The sequence below is a fragment of the Ascaphus truei genome, chromosome 14, assembly GCF_040206685.1.
Source record: "Ascaphus truei isolate aAscTru1 chromosome 14, aAscTru1.hap1, whole genome shotgun sequence".
NCBI classification, from domain to species: domain Eukaryota; kingdom Metazoa; phylum Chordata; class Amphibia; order Anura; family Ascaphidae; genus Ascaphus; species Ascaphus truei.
In genome coordinates this window covers 42,542,723-42,567,444 of record NC_134496.1, presented here as the reverse complement: position 1 = coordinate 42,567,444, position 24,722 = coordinate 42,542,723, and the positions used below count along the sequence as shown (strand labels likewise).

The window sequence follows — 24,722 nt, the reverse complement described above, 5'->3', positions numbered from 1 at the left end:
AGCAGCAAACTCCAGGCTCCTCCCCCCTCGCTCACAACGAGGAACGGAGGGGAAGCGCTTCGCGGCCCTCCTGCACTCCCACTCACGTGCGCCGGCTCACGGACGGAGGGGAAGCCTGGCGCGGGCCTCCTCCTCACGTGCTCCGGCTCCCAGACGGAGGGTAAGCGCGGCGCGGGCCTCCTGCCACTCTTGCCCCCCGCCAGCTTCCCGAACTCACCTCCTGCCCCAGCCAGATGCCACGGGGTCAAGGTAAGTCACCCACCGTCTCCCACCCACGCACTGTCACCCAGTCACCCACACACCCACCCAGTCACGTTCACCCAGTCAGCGACTTTCACCCAGTCAACCACCCACCCACCCACTCAGTCACCCACCCACCCACTCAGTCACCCACCCACTCACCCACCCACTCACCCACTCACCCACCCACTCACTCAGTCACCCACCCACTCACTCAGTCACCCACCCACTCACTTAGTCACCCACCCACTCACTCAGTCACCCACACACCCACCCACCCAGTCACCCACACACCCACCCACACACCCACCCAGTCACCCAGTCACTTTCACCCAGTCACCCACTTTCACCCAGTCACCCACTCACTCAGTCACCCACTCACTCAGTCACCCACTCACTCAGTCACCCACTCACTCAGTCACCCACTCACTCAGTCACCCACTCACTCAGTCACCCACTCACTCAGTCACCCACCCACTCACTCAGTCACCCACCCACTCACTCAGTCACCCACCCACTCACTCAGTCACCCACCCACTCACTCAGTCACCCACCCACTCACTCAGTCACCCACCCACTCACTCAGTCACCCACCCACTCACTCAGTCACCCACCCACTCACTCAGTCACCCACCCACTCACTCAGTCACCCACCCACTCAGTCACCCACCCACCCACTCAGTCACCCACCCACTCACTCAGTCACCCACCCACTCACTCAGTCACCCACCCACTCAGTCACCCACCCACTCACTCAGTCACCCACCCACTCACTCAGTCACCCACCCAGTCACTCAGTCACCCACCCACTCACTCAGTCACCCACCCACCCACCCATACAGTCAGTCAGTCACCCACCCATTCAGTCAGTCACCCAGTCACCCACCCATTCAGTCACCCACCCATTCAGTCAGTCACCCAGTCACCCGGGGGAAGCCCAACCCTGTCGTCCGCCCCCCCAAAATTACATCCCGGGCAACGCCGGGTCTCTTAGCTAGTAATATATAAAATAGCAGTGGTTGTAGTGAATTACAAAGTGCTTATGTAGGAAAAACTACCCATACCTCTTCTTCACGAGGGGCACTGCGTACCACTAGAGATGGGCACATTTTTTTCTGGATCTTTCGTTCCACGAATTTCTGCAGATCAGTCTCAAAAAGGCCATTTCGGATTGTTTTTTTTTGCAATTGATTTTAGTATTTTGTAGTATCTTCAGTTGTGTATATACAGTATATCCCCTCAAACGTCCCTCTAAATAAATTTGTGAGATATGCCTATGCTGGAAAAGGAGCACACAGGTACCCGGCTGGGAGATATGTTAATAGTTATGCAAAGTATATTTAAACGAGTCCCTTCCTACACTTCCTAAAATAATTTCCATACCAACTATATAGAGTTTATGTCTAAATCACAAACCTAATGACTGGAATGCTGTCAGACCCAATAGGACTAGAACCCACAACCACTGCTTTTCTAGGCCGCAGCTCTAGCAGTGTGAGCGAAACCAGCTGATGGCTAGCTGAATTCAATATTATATCCGAGTTTGGATTCTTAAAAATCCATCTGGATTCTCTTCAATGACCGATTTGAATGAATCCGCGCGGCTATTTTAGTTCCCAATCCGCAGATGGATTATGGTTGGGGTGATGGATTTGAACTGTTTTTCCAATTTCTACGTACCACCATTCAGTTCATTTCCGAATTTTTTTACTATACAACATCTATGGAAATATCAGACTACCATTGTACAGATCCAATGACAGAGAATAGAGAAATATTAGTGTCTGTTCATAAACCTATGCTAGGCAGGACCCCAAAGCTATTTTTGAATCTGTTTTTTCTTGCTATTTTAAGCTTGTATTTTGGTTTGCTAACGCTGTAACTACCTCCACTTGTCTGAATGATCTACATGTGTATATTATAGCCTCAGATAATTGTTTGTTTTGAGATCCTAGGTTTCATCTGGAAGAATAAAGTTGAAAGTCCTCAAAAATCTGATTCAAGGTAGAGTTTAAAACTTTGTTCAAAAAAATACGTTGGCAAGGTAGATACAGTAGGTTAGAAAGCTCCCCGCAGACTATAGGAATGCAGATTCTGAATAATGAAGCTAATTAAAATGGGAAAGTCAATATTTTTTTTAATTTTAAGTGGTTTTCAATATTCCACAACCACAGTAGTTCACAATTGTATAGTAGGGCCCCGCTCATACGGCGGGTTCCGTTCCAGGGTGCCTCCAGAAAGCGAAAATCACAGACAAGCGGAACATAGCATTTGCTATGTCCACCGGCGATTTTCCGTGTCTCCTAGCCCTTCTGCGCATGCACAGACTCTGCAGTCCCCCTTCTGCACATGGTTGAACTCGTCCGCTCCCCCGTTCTGCGCATGCGTGAACTCGGGCGCTCCCCCTTCTGCGCATGCGCGGACATGCCGGCCCTCTTCTCGGCACCGCCTTATTGGCGGATCGCCGAGAAGCGGAACGCCGTTAAGCAGGGCCCTACTGTACTAAAAATCTAGAGACTGTGAGCCCTTATTCACTAAAGGGCAGTTGCTGTAATACCGAATTAATATTCAAGTGAACGGATGCTAACACCGTTTAGTGCATGACCACCATATTTCCCTTACATACAGCATGTGACTTTCTGCTGCTTGTGATGAAATCTACTTTGACTAATTCCATACTCATGCGTTTACCACTTGTCCGTTACCAACCCTGCAAAATAACTTTAAATGAATGCATCTTAGGATGTGTTGACTAGTGAGATGTGGAAAAATAAATCAACCTTGAATACTATAGAATCTGCTGAACGTGTGGTGCGTATGAAAAATTATTTGTCACTGGAAATTGTCAGCAATTGACGTGTCTCTGTCAGAAAATAGTTCACGGAATATTTCTCAATAATGTGATTGACGGCTTTTGTCTGCATAGTTCATTCCGCAGTTTCTTATATCTGATTCGGAACTTTATCACATTTTTTACAGATCCTGAGAAGCAGAATGCGGTTTCTAGATCTGCAAATGTTACGGCCACTGAAAAACCAAAAGTAAAAGGGAAGTCTTGTGGACAGTGTGAAACAAAAAGTGCATTGCTGGTAAGTGTCTCTTCTACAGTCAGTAAGATACAGCTACAACATTTTATAATTGTATGACATCTTGTGAATGTGTGACATATTTTAAAAAGTAGGTTTCTTATAAATCAGCAATCGGTAGACAGAATAATTTGAGTTTGAAATGTCTTCAAAGGAACCTTGAAAGAAGCCATAGTGTGTAGTTACCCTTTAAGACACAAACCATCTGATTACAGCATAATGGGATCATTTTATCTCCCTGTGCCTCAGGTACCAAAAACATAGATTGTAAGCTCCACGGGGCAGGGACTGTGCCTGCAAAATGTCTCTGTAAAGCGCTACGTAAAAACTAGCAGCGCTATACAAGAACATGCTAAAAAAATAATATTTTTTTTATAGTACCTGGTCTGTCACAGTGAGGTTTTAGGGGCTTATTCAATATCAGCCAAAGCGGCAGATTGCGCTGGTTCAAATTGGTTGACATTTCCCATTTAAGTAAATTTGGCTGATATAAAAGAAGCCCCTTGGAGAACACATTTTACTGGCAGATGCTCTTGGCTGTAAATTGGGGGTACAGCATACTTATGTAACCTCCATTTTCTTCCCCCAACATCTCAACTTACTGTAAGTTTAATGTTTTTTTTTAATCTGTGCTTTAAAGCGTGCTAAAAATTATTCAAATTAATTTGTTTTAATGTTTATATTTATTATCGATGATGATCTACTTAGGATTGTAGAAAATTACTCTGGAGAACTTTTCACCTGTCCAACATTTAAACTGCACAGCAGCACATGTACTAGAGCAGAGGTGGCCAGCTCATGTCCTCCAGGGCCACCAACAGGTCAGGTTTTCAGGATATCCCTGCTTCAGCACAGGTGGCTCAATCAGTGGCTCAGTCAAAGACTGTTTTAGTCGACTGAATATCCTTGAAACAACACAAATACCTGGTATCAGACAGCTGGTGTGTTGAAGAGAATGCAATGAATTGAACAAGGAGGGTGGATGGATTTAAAGCTGCAGTTCAGTCAATATCCTGCATGTGTGTTTTTTTTTAGTAAATCAGTTCTGTAGTAAGAAAAAATACTTTTAGCATTTTCTGTTTTTAAAAAAACAACTTTGAAAGACCAATTTTCTTGTATTCTATTTTAACAGCCATTTGCTAAGGCACTGCCCCTTCATGTCCTGTCACAAGCCCTGGCACACCCCTTTGTCAGCCCTGCCCTCCCTCTAGCACATGTCAGTGTAGGAGTGCTCATGAATATTCATGAGCTTCCACTGAGAGAAAGAAGCAGAAGAAAAACAGATCCCTTCACTAATTATGTCACCAAATTTCGCCTATCAATACATGGAGAACTAATTGACTGGCAGCTATACAGTTCTTTAGGTAATTAGAGATTGCACACATGAAACTATTGAAGTAAAAAAAATAAAATAAAAAAAATAAAAGACTGAACTGCAGCTTTAAGGGGGCCAGACAGAAGTGCTAACTCACCATGGGGTGAGGTTAGTTAAAGCAGCAATACTAGATCCACCTCCCACCCCCTTTTTTTTCTTACTTCTTTTTTTTCTTACTTGTATTTATGAAGCATGCGACAATGTATAATTCTACATTCTTACCTAAGCTGGACATCGTTTGGGGCTCCTATTATAAATCTGTCAAAATCCTGATTGTGTGCCTACCGAAATGGCCGCTTTCTAATTTTGTGCTGCAGTCTGTGAAATGCTGCAGCTGCTATGTAACATTGCATTACTAAGTGCAACACATTATTGTAACAGCTTTCAGAGTAATAGACAGTCTGCTGTTTGGAACACAGAAACAGATCTGTTTGTGATACTTTGTTGCCAAAAGGCAGAAATCAAAAATGTGTTTATTTCAAAGGAAGAAGTGGGTTTGATTTTCTAAATGGTTGCTCTTGCAACCAAAGGATGATCAGTACATAAAAAAAAAATCATTACAAATTGCATTAGGAGTTTAAAAAAATGCAGACTGTATTATCTAATATTACAGAACTGATTTATTAAAAAAAACTAAGGATTTTTCACGTTTTGCTGCTTTAATGCTGCCAATTTATTTCCTAGTTTACTAAATCGGGGGAAATAGACAATTAAGAAGATTTCTCCAATGAAAGAAACACAAATAGCACACAGGAATAGGCATCGAATTCCTTTATCATCACACCATTAGATTGTAAGCTTCTCGGGGCAGGGACTCCTCTTCCTTAATGTTACTTTTATGTCTGAAGCACATGACCTGTTATTTATATTATCTGTTAATTATTTGATTACCACATGTATTACTACTGTGAAGCGCTATGTACATTAATGGCGCTATATAAATAAAGACATACAATACCATAAATACTGTAATGTGGAAAGGTCAGCATCCTTGGGGTTGATTGTAGCTTATTAGATGCCATTTAGATTACCCAACACTATATCATATATACTTTATCTAGTTTTATTTCAGTCACACTTGGAGGAGCAATTTAAAAATGTAATGAACTGTTCAGATTTCATCAGTACAGCTGTTAATACCTGCTTTAGTGTTTACATTTGATTCCTCTTCAACATTATCGGGTCTGTTTATTAATGTGTCAATTGTTCTATAATTGAGTTCATAAGGAATATATTCTCTTTCTGCACCAGCATTAAACTGGCTTCCTAAATGTAATGTACAGCACTGGATGTGACAGGTCTCTGCCACTTCAGATCTGGACATGTTTCCTGCAGTACATATCGAGGACCCCTTATACATCTAAGCTTAACCCTTTGGGTGCCCTATAGGACTTAGCTACTACATTACATCAGGGTGTCTGGCACTCCAGTGGCTCCATGACGCAGTACCTATGTCAACTTGTACCTGTTCATTTTTGTTGGGGAGATCGCGTTCTAGGAGCGCAGAACGCGTTCTACAAGGAAGTGTAATGGAAGAGGACTCCCCCATTCCGTCATCAGTGATGGAAAGATCACGTGGTTTCAAGTACCGGAGAGGCCGTAGCACTCAAAGGGTTAATCTCTGTGCTGGCTCACTGCCCCTTAACAGTCCTCATTGACACTCCCAGCAATTCTCACTACTTTGACTACGTCTACTACTGTCGTCCCGCTAGAAACCTGGGCCAGAACTAGTGGAAAAGAAGGACTTCATATTTATCAAAGAAAAAAACCAACTGGCAATTGTTTGTAATTGAAATCCTTTTCGTGGATATAGATCTGGTGCAATTCTCTTACATCGGGTTTGTGCAGCTTAAGTAAAGTAACCTCAATGAGACACACCAGCACAATGCCACTTTTAGCATCAGTTTATCAAAATGGTTGTTTGCATTACTTGGTAATGGTACTACTTAGATCAGGAGTGGCCAACTCCAGTCCTCAAGGGCCACCAACAGGTCAGGTTTTAAGGATATCTCCGCTTCAGCACAGGGAACTCAATCAGTGGCTGAGTTAAAGACTGAGGCACTGATTGAGCCCAGTGTGCTGAATCAAGGACCAATTGAGCCACCTGTGCCGAAGCTGGGACTAGTTAAGCCACCTGTGCTGAAGCAGGGATATCCTTAAAACCTGAACTGTTGGTGCCTCTTGAGGACTGGAGTTTGCCACCCCTAACTTGGAGGGACTGAAATTGTGTCTCTAGCTTGGAAAGTATTACAGATGTATTATTCCAACCTAAAAAAATATTTGAAATTTGAAAGTACTTTCGTTACATAGAGTACTGTCAAATGTATGATTTGTACAAAATTATAGCAACTTAAGCTCTGCCAGTTTGCTCAATACTAATAATTTTGTTTTTTTTTCTATACCTCAAGATGTGTTTGGAGTGTGGAGAAGATTACTGTTCCACTTGTTTTGCTAAAATTCACCAGAAGGGGGCATTGAAACTACACAGAACTATGCCTGTCCAGGTACCATGTTTTCTACGCACTTACTCCATTTGTATACAGTTACGCTTTTTGCTTAAACCTATTTTCTGTGACTGCACAAGTGTAGATTTTTGTAATGCTTTTTACTTTATCTCATGGAAAAAACAGTATATTAATGCATATATTTATTTGATTTTCTTTTACAGTAAGCCACATACTAAGATTTGAAATATCTAAACTTTCTTAGATTGTAGACAATGGCTGTAACAAACCTTTTTTTGAAGTGAAACTTCTTTAGTGGCACCTCATCCCTACTGGGACAAAAATGGATTGTAGGGGCAGAAAATGAAACGGATGTGACGTCAAAGTGCTGACGTCACAGTGCTGGCAGATGAGGCCGGGCTGTGTTCTGGCAAATCACATGTGGCGGCTGCGATAGCCGCCGGCGCCACTCCTAATAGGCACCGCTCCCCCCACACGGCTGATGACATATGCGGCGGTGGCGGCGATAGCCGTGGCGCCGCTCCTAACGGCCACCATTCCAACCATTCCCCCCACACCGTTCCCCGCCCGCTGCCTGCGCCTGCTGACATCTAAATGCCGCCGCATCCCCCACACAGCCGCTGACATGCGGCGGCGCCGCTCTCCCTCACCCGCTCCTCCACACAGGCAGCCATCCTCCTCAACGCATGCGCAGAGGCTCTGTCCATAGCCATGTTGTGGATGGCAGGTTTCGTGTGTGTGGTGTGGTTGGCAGAGGGCGCTGCTGCGAGGCAACCGGTGATTGGCTGTCGCGTCCCGCCGCTGACGATTGGTTGAGGGGCTGTCAGTCAGTTAAGGGGTCCCTTAATTCCCCTCATCCGGCACGGGCTCTGCGGTGCTGCCCGCCGTGGAGTACGCTGCTCCGTGGTGGGGTAGCTATCTGAGGCCGAAGCTCCACCTCCTGCCCTGTCGCTCCTGCTTTGGTAACGGGAGGAGGGGGTAACGGGACCCCCGTGTCGCCGGGGGGGTTGGGAGTCCGCAGCTCCGTGTCCGCAGCTACGCCTGGGGTAGTGGGAGTCGGGAGGAGGGGGGTAACGGGACCACCGTGTCGCCGGGGGGGCTGGCTGCAGCAGGACACACAGCCGTGTCCGCAGCTCCGCCTGGGGTAGTGGGAGGGGGAGGAGGAGGAGGGGTGGGGGGCACAACACAGAGAGACATTCACACAACACAGAGAGAGAGACACACACTGACTGACACACACACACACACACACACACACACACTGATTGACACACACTCACACTGACACACACTCACACACTGACTCACACTCACACACTGACTCACACTCACACACTGACTCACACACACACTGACTCACACACACACTGACTCACACATGCGCACACACACACTGACTCACACACGTGCACACACAGACTGACTCACACACGCGCACACACACACTGACTCACACACGCGCACACATACACTGACTGACACACGCGCACACACACACTGACTGACTGACACACGCGCACACACACACTGACTGACTGACACACGCGCACACACACACCGACTCACACACACACACACACACTGACTCACACACGCGCACACACACACTGACTCACACACGCGCACTCACACACGCGCACACACACACTGACTCACACACGCGCACACACACACTGACTGACACACGCGCACACACGCTGACTGACACACGCGCACACACCCTGACTGACACACGCGCACACACGCTGACTGACACACGCACACACACACACACACTGACTGACACAAACACACGCACACACACTGACTGACACAAACACACACACTGACACAAACACGAACACACACTGACTGGCACACACGCACACACACTGACTGGCACACACACTGACTGGCACACACGCACACACGCTGACTGACACACACACTGACTGGCACACACGCACACACGCTGACTGACATGCTGACTGACACACACGCACGCTGACCGACACAGAGAGACATTCACACAACACAGAGAGAGAGACATACACTGACTGACTGACACACACACACACACACACACACACACACACACACACACACACTGACTGACACTCACACACACACTGACTGACACACACATGCACACACTGACTGACACACATGCACACACTGACTGACACAAACGCACATACATACTCACTGACTGACACATACACTGACTGACACATGTGTGCCGAAGTTTCACTTACTATGCGCGTGCACAGCACACACAGCTTTTTTAACTTGTTTGTAATGTGCATCAAATTATTAAATATATACCCTCAGCGATGTTTTCATCTACCATTGTATATGTTAAAATATTCTTTTGGGGCTTTGTTGCAGCTTTGTAACCTAATTCCTCCTCTGATCACCAGATTGATGTCAGCTCGAAATAATTTCTCTGGTAGTGTTCCTTTTCTTTGTGTTTCTTTGTTTTTGATGAGTAATTTGGTGTCGTACAAGCACTCAGACTTCCAGAAATAACATTTCCGCGTGCTTATAACGTTGCCCAATACATAAGCATTTGGCTGTTTGAATTAGAATGTTACAAAACACCTTTACTTGTGCATAATCAAATTAGCAAAAATGGATAATGAAAAAAGGTTTGCAATAGAAAGTAAGATCAACACTAAAAAGTTCTTTAAGTACCTTAATAACAAAAAAGGAGAAAAGAATATATAGGACCTTTTCAGTGTGAGATGAGCAGGCAGATTATTGGAGATAAGGGAAAAGCAGAGATATTAAACAAATTCTTTGCCTCTGTGTTTACCGGGGAAGAATCAATTTCAATTGTAGTGCCACAGGAGGAAGCCAAAACCTCCATATTAATGAACAATTGGTTAACTGAGGAAGGAGTTCATAGGCGGCTTGAAAAAATTAAAGTAAATAAGGCACCTGGCCCCGATGGCATACATCCAAGAGTTCTCAAGGAGTTAAGTTCAGTAATAGCCAAACCATTAAATTTAATATTCAAGGACTCCTTTTCCACAGGCTCAGTACCACAAGATTGGCGTAAAGCAGATGTGGTGCCTATTTTTAAAAAGGGAGCTAGATCACAACCAGGGAATTACAGATCTGTAAGCCTGACTTCAAAAGTGGGGAAACTACTTGAAGGTTTAATACTGGATAATATTCTTAATACGGGATAATATTAAGGATTACTTAATGGAAAACAAAATTATTAGTAATAGTCAGCATGAATTTATGAAGGATAGATCATGCCAAATTAACCTTATTTGTTTCTTTGAGGAGGTAAGTAGGAATTTAGACCAGAGTAATGCAGTTGATGTGGTCTACTTAGATTTTGCAAAGGATTTTGATATGGTTCCACACAAGGGGTTGGTGTGCAAAATAAAGCAAATTGGACTCAGTAAAAATATATGCACCTGGATTGAAAACTGGTTGAAGGATAGACAACAGAGGGTTGTCATAAATGGAACTTTTTCAGGTTGGGCTAAGTTTGTGAGTGGAGTACCTCAGGGATTGGTACTGGGGCCCCTGCTTTTTAACTTGTTTATTAATGACCTTGAGGTTGGCATCGAGAGCAAAGTCTCCATCTTTGCTGATAATACTAAATGGTGTAAGGTAGTAGAATCAGAGCAGGATGTAATTTCTCTCCAGACGGACTTGGAGAGACTGGAAACTTGGGCAGGTATTGTAAATGGCAAATTAGGTTTAATACAGATAAGTGTAAGGTTATGCATTTGGGAAGCAAGAATAAACGGGCAACATACAAATTAAATGGGGATAAATTGGAGGAATCCTTGATGCAGAAGGATTTAGGAGTGCTTGTAGTACTTGCAGACAGCAGGCTTAGCAATTGTGCCCAAAGTCATGCAGTAGCTGCAAAGGCAAACAAAATCTTATCTTGCATTACACGGGCAATGGGTGGAAGGGAAGTAAACATAATTAAGCCCCTTTACAAAGCATTAGTAAGACCACACCTTGAATATGGAGTACAATTTTGGGTACCACTCATTAGAGAAGACATTACGGAACTAAAGAGAGTGCAGAGAAGAGCCACCAAATTAATAAAGGGGATGGACAATCTAATTTACGAGGAGAGGCTAGCTAAATTAGATTTATTTACATTAGAAAAGAGTCGTCTAAGAGGGGATATGATAACTATATACAAATATATTCGGGGACAGTACACAGAGCTTTCAAAAGAACTATTCATCCCAAGGGCAGCACAAAGGACACAGGGTCATCCCTTTAGGTTGGAGGAAAGGAGATTTCACCAACAACAGAGGAAAGGGTTCTTTACAGTAAGGGCAGTTAAAATGTGGAATTCTTTACCCATGTAAACTGTGATGGCAGACACAATAGACTTGTTCAAAAAAAGATTGGACATATTTTTAGAAAGGAAAGGTATACAGGGATATACCAAATAAGTAAACATGGGAAGAATCTTGATCCAGGGAGTAATTCAATTGCCAATTCTTGGAGTCAGGAAGGAATTTATTTTTCCCTTTATGAGATATCATTGGATGATATATGACACTGGGGTTTTTTGTTTGCCTTCCTCTGGATCAATAATGAAGTTTCGATATAGGATACAATACAATCGAAGCAGAAATATAACAATATTAATTAAAGAAAACTACATGAACTCTGTCACTGCTAGAGGGACCTGCAACATTGTTCTTTTCAGACAACAAGCGGATATGATACCATTATGGCTGGCAATCACTTCATTAAAAGTTAGGAATGACTCGCTGATTCATAGTTACAGTGGGCGACAAGTTCAACTGTTACTCATCCCTCTTCAGCTTTGTCTTTACGTCACAAACAATATTACAAACTACGACTGTACAACAACCTTGGGCATTGCAGGATCAACAATTAAAGCAGTCTCATTTTAAAGGAGCAATCCAAGCGCCATTTTTTTTAACATGTATTTAAAAATTTTTTACCCAGGATTGAAGCAGGTGGTCTCCGGAGCTGTACTCCATTCATTTCAGCTCCGGGGACCCTCTGCTTCCAGAGATACAGACCTCCTTTGTATGGCGTACCAGTAGCCACTCCTGTTGAGCTAGCTGGACTTTAAAGTTTAAAGCTCCCGCGTGAAGCAGGCCAATAGAAAGCCGAAACTGATGACATCACGGCGTCCTATTGGCCCACAGGGCATGGAAGCTTTGAACGGTGGCCATTACGTGATGCCTGTTACCTGAGCGGAGCGGCTACTGGCACCCCCTACTGAGGTAAGTATCTCCGGAAGCTGGGGTCCCCAGAGCTGAAAGGTATGGGGGTCAGCTCTAGAGACCCCCTGCTTTAATCCTAAGGGGGGGGGGGGCTTTTTTTTATAAAAAAGAGATCTTGGATTGTGCTTTAAGTGTAAGGATGAATATTTAATCCTACCCATGGTATGAAAATGATGTATTTGTAGTTTTAGAAGTAATATTCAACCGAGCTGTTATCCTCCAAATCAGCGAGATTTTTAAATTCTGCTCTCCCACCAATTGAATTTAATTTTATTCTTTTGACAATGAAAATATGACAACAATAAAAATCAACATTAATGGGACGATAACAGAATTGGTAAATGTATGCACTTTAAAGTATGTATATATTTATTTTATTTGTAAAATATTTTACAAGGAAAAAAATACACTGAGAGATATCTCGCATTTTCAAGTGTATCCTGGGCACAAAATAACGTTGACAACATTACAAGTTACAGTTTGAAACAGGTTTAAAGTAGGAAGCAGCCGAGGTTTTCAAGGGTTTTAGACAGGAAGCGGATTTGAAGAACTCAGGTATATTGTTCCAGCAGTGGGGTGGTCAATACGAGAAAGAAGAGCAACCGGATTCTTTATTGAACCTTGTAACCATATGCAGGTTTCTGGTGGATCTTAGGCCAGGTCCTCATTGGCCGCTGCATCGCGTGCTGTGGTGTGTGTGCCACACACCACAGCACAGCCCTCTATGGGGCAGCTCCCAGTGACCGTGTGTGTGTGGTCGCCCAAAGAGCTGCGAGGCGTACGCTGGCAGGGAAGACAATCATTTTGTCTTCCCATGCTGCAACGCGGTCACGTGCTCGGCGGGCAGCCAATGGAAGGGCAGATATGCCCTGCCATGGCCGTTCCCCTCGTCATGGCCGCGCCCCCCCTGTCTTGGCCACGCCTCACATAGCTCCCTACAGACCACTGATCACGGCTTTTATCTGTGCACGCGCCTCCAGGACACCAGGCGCGCATGTGGCAGTAGTTACTGGAGCCGTAGCCTAAGGAGATAAGTGCTGTGTTCAGTGGGCGGGAGAAGCCTGCTCAGGTAATTGGGTAACTTATCTAGAAAGTACTTGAAGGTAAGACAGAAAAGGTGTACATTATGTCTGGACTCCAGGGATAGCCAACCTAATCGAATTAACATATCACAATGGTTGGTGTTGAAGTTACATAGTAAGGCAAAAGGGCATATTGAGTTGTAAAGAATGTAAAGTTTGCTGAGGTGAATTTAAAGTGCTGCACCATACACTATATCTCTATTGTCGATAATTGGCATTAGCATCTGCTGTGCAAACTGCTTTCTGACCAATGAGCTTAGGCAGGATTTATTTCTATATAATACACCCAGTTTGGGATGCCAGTTTATCACTATGCAAACCAAATGTTAAATTGGAGTCGAGCCACATTCCCAAATATTTCAAGCTAGTAACTGAGGCAAGATTAGTTATTGGTTCTGATCAATAGATCTGTCATGGGCAGCTTACGAATTTTAGCCAATTTGTTTTGGGTGATCCAGTTTTCAACCTTTGAAAAATCAGATTGCAGCACATTTTCAAGGTCAGAGAGGCTGGGACTGCATGCATATAGAATAGAATCATCAGCATAGACATGCAGAGAAGTTGTCTTACAAACTGGGCAGGTGATTTAAAAAGACAGAAAAAAGGAAGGGCTCCAGAACAGAGCATTGGGGGACCCCACATGTAATATCCAAGTGGCTAGACTTGTTGCGTTACAGTTGAGATAGACACATGTTGGAATCTTCCTGATAAATAAGAGTTAAAGCATGTGGTCCAATATCAGAGTACTGGCGCTTGTTTAACATAATAGCGTGATCAACATTATCAAAAGCCTTTGTAAAATCTAGGAATATTGTTACAGTCAACATTCCCTGTTTCATTCCATATAGGATTTTGTTGCACATTTTTAAGAGGGTCGTTACTGTAGAGTGATTTGGTCTGAAGCCAGATTGGAATTCACTAAGAAATTTTGACTTCTTATATAAATTGATTAGTTGGGAATTAACGCATTTGTCCATGACTTTGGATAATAGAGGTATAACCAGAAAATAAATAATAGAGGTAGAATAGAGATAGGTCTGTGGTTTGTCACCACTTTTGAAAATAGGTTATATAATAATATAGATTATTCAAGAAATATTAATGTTGGCATTGTAATAAAATGTAAGTGAATAGGAATGTAAATGTGATGTACAGTATTCCTGAAAGCAAAGGAAGTGAACAGGGTAGATGATGAATGAATAAAAATATTTAAAAAAAAAACAGTGGTAATTAGTCATAAGGCCCCATTTAGAAATATTCTGGTAGTGATAGGTTGGGCTCACCACAATATTGCTGTACTGTGGCTCTCAGCCCTAAGTGCACTTAGTTTTGATCAACAGTCACTTATGTCCCGTTTACACTAACAATTTTTCCAAGGACGCCATTTTGGCTCTGTAGTGGGCTTGTACCGTTGGGTGTGGACTGCCGCCATTTTGAATGAACCACTTCTATTCAGGATTGATGCAATTGTAACTTTCGTATATCGTGAAAGCTTTGCAATACATAGTCCACATAAAACAAACTCTTCGCCCTAAAAGTTCCAAAAAGGGGAAAACACAAACATTCTTTCTCTTTTTCTCTTGCTTGCCCAGCCCCACCTTGGGCACCTCCCTGCCTGGGAATCTTCTAGAACGATTATATTGGTGGGTTGTATAGGGCTACTCTGCATGGGTTACCTTGATTCAGGGGCTGGATTCAGGCGGCTGGGTGATGAGCTAGCAAGGTTGTAGAATAATGGGCACCAGGAACTTTTGTAGTACAACAATCATTTATTTGTGTCCCCATGGAGAGGGACCGCTCACACACATTAACAACGTTGTACAGTACTCAGTTTTATAATAGACATACATGAATACAGTTCTTCCATCAGTGTCCACTCTTAAGACTCAAATGAAAGTACTTTGACTTTGTTGCTCTGAGTAAGTGTGGGACCCAGCCCGGAACCATCATCAGTATTCATTCGATTACTCAGGCCTCTATCCTGACAGGTCTTTTCTCACTTGAACCGATACCATTTGCCTTTTTGGGAACTGCCATTTCTATGTAGACTGATGAGGAATATTAGCGCAGATCCACCAGCACCCGGTTGGCCCCTTTCCTGAGGCCTTATGGCCATATTCCTTTTCATTACTTATTCAGGACTCAGTTCCTTCTTTTAGGGATCCTAACTTAATTGATACTGTCCCTATCTACAACATAATAAACAGGAGTGCCTGGTCTATACTATTACTTTAGAAATATTACTGATCTACTCTCCCCGATGCTTCTCTCGTCATGTCCTCCTGGAACTTAACCTTCTAGAATAGTCTCTCTTCCTTAACTACCCCTGCGTGACATCTGGATCCTCATAGCAACCCAGGGTGGGGCCCAGAATTCAACAGCCATGTTTGTAACCCTTTAGGAGGGGGTTACACACAGACCCATATTATATATGTATATATACACATATATATATATATATATATATATATATATATATATATATAGATAGATGCAGCGTGTGTGTATATATATATATATATATATATATATATATATATATATATATATATATATATATATATATATATATATATATATATATATATATATATATATAATGTGTATATATATATATATATATATATATATATATATATATATATATATATATATTTAATGCAAAACAGACGAGTGCTAAAAACATTTCAGAATGACCAAAATCAGCAGCAATGCAAAGCAAGTGGGATGTACTGTACTGTATACAGTATCAGGAAATAACTCTTTATAATGAATGCAGTTTTAACGTTTTAGAACCGATTGCTTTCTTTTAAAATTGTTCTAATTAAAGTAAGGAAAGTTAATCCTGAGCGCGTATAAAAGAAGCTTTACAGTTAATGTACAGGCTTAATTCTTAGATTTAGCTAAATCCTAAACTGATTCCAGTATTACTATATTAAAATTATCTTACAGTTTTTCATTTACGGAGTTCTGGAGGTATATGACCTAATTGAAGAAGATTGTAACAAACATTAGAAAAGTTATTTTGATAAGCGAAAAGAAATAGCCTGCTACTGCTGTCAGGATATCTAATTGGAGAATTGCAGAGAACACGCCGTAATGGGACAATTTATCTAAGACTGTCTGCTTAAGTGAGCAACCTTTTAATTCCAATGTTTTATGGAGATGAGTATTTCATCAATCAAGAATATCTATTTGAAATTCACTATCACTAGCTGTTTCTCTTCCTTCCGCGTAGTCAACATTATGTCTCTTTATTCGGTTTGAAGAGCAACCGCATGGCTTTCTCCAGAGAAGTACATGCACGTAATGCAGTCCTAAAGTCAGCAAGACCAATTAGCATGGTAAGGAATGTCCATCTTTAAAATCTATTACAAGTCTCCAAGTCCTCGATACAAACCGCTTAGATCAGGGGTGGACAACTCCAGTCCTCGAGGGCACCAACTCCGGTCAGGGTTTAAGGATATCCCTGCTTCAGCACAGGTGGCTCAGCCAGAATGACTGAGGCACTAATTGATCCACCTGTGCTGAAGCAGGGATATCCCTATTACCTGGCCTATTGGTGGCCCTTGAGGACTGGAGTTTGCCACCCCTGGCCTTGGTCAGGGGTGTGCAAATTGGGGGGGTGCAAAAGTTTTCTGGGAGGGCATGGCACTTACAGAGGCCCTGGAGGAGGCATGGGGGGGGGGGGGGGGGGCATTTCAAATACAATGTCACAGAAAGCACAACCAAAATAAGATTTTAAAGGTGCAATGAAAGGATTGGCAACATCACTGAATTAAATTAATTTAACTTCAGTTAATATAAGTGCATGAGTCACAAAAAGCTAAAGCAGCAATCCTGATGTAATATTACTATGTTTATATATGTAACATGACCTGAGCGAAGGTGGAATCCATCCATAGCAGAACAACCGTTCTCCCACAAAATCCCAGTGCTAAGACATGGCCACTTGATGCAGCAGTCAATCAATGAATGGAACATTCTTCCCGTGTCAATGGCCAGTGGCCATTCTGATTTCCCATTACACTGGAAAATTATTAAAGTTTGCATGAACTACTGTAGTGCCGACGAGTATTCTAAAACAAATCTGGTGCAATCACAAACAAGACCCGGGAACATGCTGGGTACATGCTGCAACATTTCAGTGACATTTCTGCAGACAGACTAATGGCCCATCGGATTAACAGCGGGGGTCCCTGGCAGTCCCATTCAATATGAATGGGGCTGCCAAGGACCCCTGCTGTGTTAATCCGATGGGCCTTTAGTCCCTGCAGAAATGTCACTGAAATGTTTGCAGCATGAACCCAGCATGTACCCGGGTCTTGTTGCTGATAGCCCCAGATTTTCCAGGGCAAGTTTAAGGCAAGTTTTAGAATACTCGTCGGCGCACCTGTAGTTACTAGGGAAATGTTCAGACAACATACAAAAGTAAATACATTCCTCCCAGCAGGATAAATACCTTTTAAAGAGTAACACCGAAAAAATAAGCACTACTATATAAATGCAGCTACTCTACTGCCAGCACATTACCAACTTCAAAACTTGACCATTTATGTTCTTATTTAGACAAACACAATGTACAACCCTCCATTATAGTATTATCAAATCAACCTGTTTGCTTTCCAAGGCAAGCGGATCAATCAGCGATGCTGCAGCATTAGTCTGTAAACAGTTACATTCTATATTGCTCATGGAAAGGAATGGAAGGCTAGAGATTGTGACAAATTCAAGTGTAAGTGCACTTTAGGTAAAGTATGCGCATATCACTCATCATAATGAGAAAGATCTTGCAAACAGTGAGTTCTTTAATGCCTGGGTGTTTCACTGGTAAAATTGATTATTTGCATGCTGCTGACTGATCAGCTGCTCACTGGAAGTGTGCTGAAGCACAAAAGGACGCCTGCTGCCCCAGCGAATCTCCTTTGAATAAGCTGGTTAGGAAAATGGAACATGACGATAGTCAGAAAATGTTCTGGTCTGTTGAACGCTGCATGAACGTAGCAAAACATGACTCAAGTTTCATGGATTTTGCAACTGTTGTCAAAGTACAGGCATAACAAGATCTTCATCTTGGTTCAAATGATGTAATGGTATATACCAGGGGTAGCCAACTTCATTCCTCAAGGGCCACCAACAGACCAGGTATTAGGGCTATCCCTGCTTCAGCACAACACTGTGCTGAAGCAGGGATATCACTAAAACCTGACCTGTTGGTGGTTCTTGAGGACTGGAGTTGGCCACCCCAGGTATATAGAATTGTGTACACTTTGATATTTTTGTGAAGAGTGCATCTCTTTCCATGTCAAACAAAGGTCTCTTCATTGTTGAAAATGATTTACCGGTAGCAGAAGTAAAATCATTGAAGCTGCTATGAGAAAAAGACACATACTGTAGTATATGTTTTTATTAGGACACATTTAAGACAATTCCACCATAACATTTTCTTTGATTGAAAAATACACATTTTAGCATCCCTACACCAGTTGGTGTATGAGTGTAAACGGAAGTCCAACAGAGCATAAGAGAAAGAGAAATGAAGCTCTGATTTTAGGTCAGCGCTCAACGCTACGTTGTGGAGATGTTGCCATTTGGCCTTTGTAGCATTTATGTTTAGGGTTATAACAAACAAAACCAAAAAATGACATTTAAGAGAAAAGTAAACCAATTACCAGACTAAGATGGAGAGAAATTCTAAAAATAACATTCAGCATTTCCTTTGAAAGACACATAGGGAGTTATTCATTAAAGGGTGATATAGCTGATTGGACAGCACCGTTTGGAAGACCCCCGTTGACTTGAATGGGCATTTCTATGCAATAGTGACTGTGAGCAGGCGAAGGAGAGGCGGAAAACACAAACTGGCATTCAATGAAAGTTGGAGTTTATTTTTCTCCAATAAACAGTGTACACAGCATACAGTCCAAATACATGGGCCATCAGACTAGCTAAGGCAGAGGGTGGTCCTAGGAACAGGCTGTAGGTATATCAGGCAGGGGTTACCTTTACCTTCTGGGCAGGGAACCTAGACCATGCACAGTCTGTCCTCACCCTTGAGCTAGACCTCAGTGCTCCAAACACAACATTCCACAGTGTTGGTCTTTCTGTGTCAAGAATTCTCTACAGTTTGCCAGCTAAGCTTTAGCACCCCTTTACTCCTGATGTGCTAAAACTTAGCACCCTTGTGTGGACCTGGGCCTAAAATGGCTGCAGCTTTATTACTTGAGCTGCCTGCCAGCTGTGCTCTTGATTCCTCAGCAGCTCAGGTAAGAAGAAAAAGCGGAACTGGCTTACAACTGCAAGTATTCATGAGCGGGTTGTGACACTGTCCTGTCACAGTGCCCAATTGGCACTATCACACTTTAATAAATAACTCCCATAGACCTTTCAAGAGATCTTCTGGGATTAAATCCAGTCTGTAAGGCTTTTACCACCTACTAAATCCATCTATTGAAGCCACATCTCAAAAAAGGCATGTCAGAGAAGGGTAAAGTAATTGATGCGTGGTATGTATTACCATACTTAGAAACATTTATACCTAGAAGTACACTGTAGCATGGTGGGCAGAGAGTATGATGGAGGCATTTATGTGTTGTCGATATATCTACCCTGAAATATGGGAGAGATGAACTCTGCGGAGAAAGAACGTTAGAAAAGTAGAGTTCTTGCTATAGAGCCGGAGTTCTTGCCTGTTACACCAGAAAATACTTAAAGTTGAATTCTTCCCAAAGAGTTTTTGAAAAGGACACTGTATTCTTAAAAATATGCAGCACCCTATTTTATTGGCTACTATTTTTTTGTTTAGGACTCATACTGTATTATACACATTGAAACAGAAGGCAACAAAACAAAGCAATTTTTTTATCCCCCACACGATAGATACATTAAGTAGATATTTCTGGAGCGTAACAGTATAAAAAGAGTTGCTATGCAGAGGATTTATTGAAATGCAAGATTACAAAATATATGTTTTTAAAGAAGAGGATCAGGGATTTTTTTCACTTTGACATTTTTTTTAATTGACCTTTCAGGGTGGGAAGGGGTACAAAAAGCAGAAAAGGGTTAGCGTTAAACATAATATGGAGAAATAATTAGGTTACAACTTAGATAGTATATAGTAAGACAGGGGTGCACAAAGTTTTTGTCCTGCGCCCCCCTGCTTGGTCTCCCCCTGTTCACACCCCCTCCCCCCTCTGCATGGCTCCGGCGTCAAATGACGCCGCAGGTTCATGTGACCCTGCGGCATCATTTGACACCGGGTTGCCATGACGAAGTGTCACTGGATGGTAAGGTAAGTGAAGTCAGGGAGTTTTACAGAGGCCTCGCGAGATCCCCGGCATTTAATTTAAATGCTTTGGGGATGCGCAGGGCCTCTGTAATGGCGGCGCCCCCCACTTTCCGCACCCCTGTAGTAAAATACAGTTTGTACATGGATATTATGCGTAGAGAACCTGTCTGATCCTTTACTACAACAGGTTTTGGTCCATTGGTCTGATCTATATCATACAGCTTTCTGCTGAACGCATACTATGTACTTGGATCAACCGATAAAGAATCTTTTAGGATCTTGTCTCCTACAAGGGCCCTGTTTTTTTCTTTTGTGAGCGAGGGATGTTTCCTCTGAGAACCATGGATCCCACACCCTCAGGAATACAGTATATAGATATTATCATTGAGGAATATAGTCATCTTTTCGAATACCATAGTTTGATTAATTCTATTTTTGATTGTTTTGATCATTACTGGATCTGGTTGTTTCCAGTTCAAGGCAATACAGCATCTGGGAGGATCAGTGATTATTTTACCTTTATAGGCACAGACTGAAAATTCTATATGCATTTGTTACCGTGATATAGAAACTGCACACTGGAATGCTGTAATTTGTCGAATTAACAAGACTTCTAAGACTGAACCTTTATAATGAATTGGATGCAATCCGTAAACGACATTGCTTCATCTTTTATACGGTAAGGAGCGATGCGTTGTGGAGGCCAGCGGCAGGATGTTCAATACGTCTCTAGTGATTCCACACCATTGATCTCGATTTAGGGCGGCTTTTTGGGCTTCGGCTACTGTCTATTGGAGCGGTTTGAGATCTTGCGCCACCTGGTTCAACCACGTTTTCTTTGGCGCATTTCGGTCCACTTTCCAGCCTATGGTTCGTGTGGTGTTGAGGCGTTGGTATGGTAATCTGGTGATGTCCATACGGCAGACGTGGCCAAGCCACCTAAGTCTTTGTCGCTTAATGTACTGGTCGATTGTGGATTGGTTTTGACAGGCTAACCGTACATCTTCATTTTCATTTGTAATGAATGATCATTAAAGGTCGGGGAACTCAGGAATTCCACGTTGCTCCTTACTTCTTTCAATGCTTATCATGCCAGTGTTGTGAAGGGTTAAAGCCTTTATACTGTCATTGTACATATACATTCTACTTTTTTCTCCATTCGTCTGGTTCCATTACTTTGCAGTCAGTTTGCTATTTGATAGCAAGACTCAAGTTGTTTAGTATGGAAATTAACATTTTAAATGTGCAATCTTACATAAGTAGTTGCCTCTTAAAATACACCTGTATTCCATAAGAAAGCATTTTAATTGAACTTGCACTGGCTTTAGTTTTTAACGTAATTGAACTACAACTGCCAACACATGCAAAGCTTAGTGTCATAAAAATAAAATATGTCAAAATCCAATGTAGCCGTGCATTGCATTCCAATATAACGATAACTTGGTCTTAACACTGCCTTTTATTCCATGAGATAGATACATGTGCTGTAAGTAGCAGAAGAACATTTTGCTCTAACAAATAATTCTGCTAGGCTTTAGCGGTTTCCTTAAGTACATTTCTTCTTTGCCAATTTGCATTATTTTAAAATAACTAGCTAAGTATGGACAATTCAACAAGAAAATGTAGCACACATCAAGTGCAGGGAAAAGTAAATGTCCACTGGAAATATCTTTATGACATACTGGGAGTCAGTGGGTTGCTAATTTCATGCATTTACGTCTGGGGTAAAAATGTTTTTTAAATCGGCTTCATTTTATTATTTTGTATTTACAGGGGAGATCTCCAGCTGGCAAATTAGATGTTTCACATCAACTCAAAAAAGAACTGAATTGTGATGAATCAAGAGAAAAACTTGGTACAGACAAAGAGATCAGTGTCAACCTGGTCTCAACTGGTGTGTCTTCGTCTGTTCAGAAGCAAAACGTTAGTGGAGAGGTTAGTTTGTGTGTCTCTTGCTGCAACTAAAGCTACATAAAAACATACAAAGCAACTTGTTTATTGTTGAACAAGTCTCTATGAGATATCCAGATTTCTGTTTCTGTTACATGGTCATGAATATATCCAAACATGCTTTTGGTGAGAATTAAATGTTTTTTTTGTTTAGATGTACAGTATTTAGGCCATCTTAATACTGTGCCCACGCTTCAGGTTTTTGGGGCACAATAAAATCAAGAAAATCTATGTGAAACATAGAATTAGACTGTAGATAAGAAGAACTTGGGTCACCAAGTGGCAGCCACTGTCATATCACAGGAGTCATATCTGCACCAGCACAATGTACACATCTGTAGGAAAGGAGTGAGTGATGCTCTATACTACTCTTTCCCAAAAGCTTCCTGTAATTGCCACAGTTGGAGACAGAACACTGGACTTGTTGGATAAATTCCTATCTGACAACTTTCTTGGCAATTCTTATATTCTTATGCATGGCGGCTTAATCAGTGCTTTGTATTTGCTAATAATGTTGGTGAAGACCATTTGTTTCCATTTGGAATGAAGTAGAAATGAGTTTTCTAATTCTGAAACAGGTATCTTACTCTGTATCAAGAAAATCTGAGCTTGAAAGTGGTGGATCATTGCTGTATGGTACATTTAACGAAGAAAAATCTGCAAAGTCTTTTAATGAAGCCTTAATGGAATGGAGAAATGAAGTTCATGATAACCAAGAGAGAGACATTGTGGTGGAGACTAAAAGAGGCATGTATTTCTTTCTAAAATGATAACTTTGGATATTTTGTCTTTCTCATGCCCGTGTAGTGCAGACACATCGAGAAGCAATGGGACACTTTCTGCAGTTTACTCTTATGAGATATGACTTCAAATTCTTCAGCCCTCTGGAGGGACCTCTAACACAGGGGTGCTCAATTCCAATCCTCAAGACCCCCCCAACAGGTTGGGTTGTAACAATATCTCAGCTTCAGCACAGGTGGCTACTGATTGAGCCACCTGTGCTGCTGAAGCTGGGATATCCTTAAAACCCAAGCTCTTGGGGTGTCTTGAGGACTGGAGTTGAGCACCACTGCTCGAACATATCCTTGCTCTATTTAAGCCATATACCACACAACAGCTAACAATTTGCAATTCAGATGATTATTCATCAGAAATGTGAGCATTAGCATTTTGCATTTCTCACTAATTACAGCTCGTACATTAGTAGGCTCACATTCTACAGAATATTTTGATGCTTTATATTTGAACTATATTCTTCTTTTAAAGCTTTTCAACAACACAGGGTAATCATTTGGAACAAACATACTATATACATATATTAAGGAGAACAGAAGCTGCTACATTTTTTATTTATTTGATTAATCTTGGCTGTGTGAAAATATTGGTACTATAGGTTCTGTTTAGCATATGGAACAATTTGATGCCTCTTGGCCTCCTACTTAATATGTGAAAAACGTTTATTAGTGTTCTAGACCCAAACTTTGACTTTGTAGAGGCAGAGTGTGTGTGTGTATGTGCGTCTGTGTGCGTCTGTGTCTGGTTTACAGGAATATAAGAAAGGCACCCGAATCACTCAAACAGATATATTAGTTTTATTATATTTATATTAATGCTCAATTAATTAAAGTAGCACTTACCAATCATATCTAATGCACGGTTTTATAAAGAATAAGTGCGTTAATCTATGGATGTGACAAAAGTCAAACAGACATGATCATGTTAGAAATGTAATTATGTAAATTTTCCAGCAATATTAATATTTAACACTTCTTACTGTAATGATTTGTACATCCAATTTTAAATTATAACGGTGCTCGTCTTAGATCAGGAAGCGAACTGCAGGGCTAAGCTAGGGGTAGAGCCAGAGCCAGGGGACAGAGTTCTGTTTAGAGTTAACCTAGTCGTGTTGCAGGCAGAGGATCAAGGCAGGCGGCAAAGGTGCAAGGTGCAAGGTCAGGGTCAGAGGCTGAGGTCAAAGCAGGTGCAAGGTCAGTGTTAGAGGCTTAGT

At 42.1% G+C, this 24,722-nt stretch overlaps 1 protein-coding gene across 5 annotated transcripts in view; it reads left to right on the top strand.

The window, feature by feature from the left end:
• Positions 1-24,722, top strand: part of ZBBX (zinc finger B-box domain containing) — an 81,377-nt gene that overhangs the window by 18,127 nt on the left and 38,528 nt on the right. For 4 of the 5 annotated variants that reach the window (XR_012788030.1, XM_075570616.1, XM_075570617.1 and 1 more), the window contains 5 exons: positions 2,196-2,244; positions 3,220-3,329; positions 7,110-7,205; positions 22,538-22,699; positions 23,293-23,461. Coding sequence is in view for 4 of the 5 variants with exons in the window: in XM_075570616.1 (XP_075426731.1) it covers positions 2,196-2,244; positions 3,220-3,329; positions 7,110-7,205; positions 22,538-22,699; positions 23,293-23,461 (586 nt within the window). In the remaining variant the exon portion in view is untranslated. Of the gene's footprint in view, positions 1-2,195; positions 2,245-2,910; positions 3,052-3,219; positions 3,330-7,109; positions 7,206-22,537; positions 22,700-23,292; positions 23,462-24,722 lie in introns of those variants that run through there. The other variant, XM_075570619.1, reaches the window with a different exon arrangement.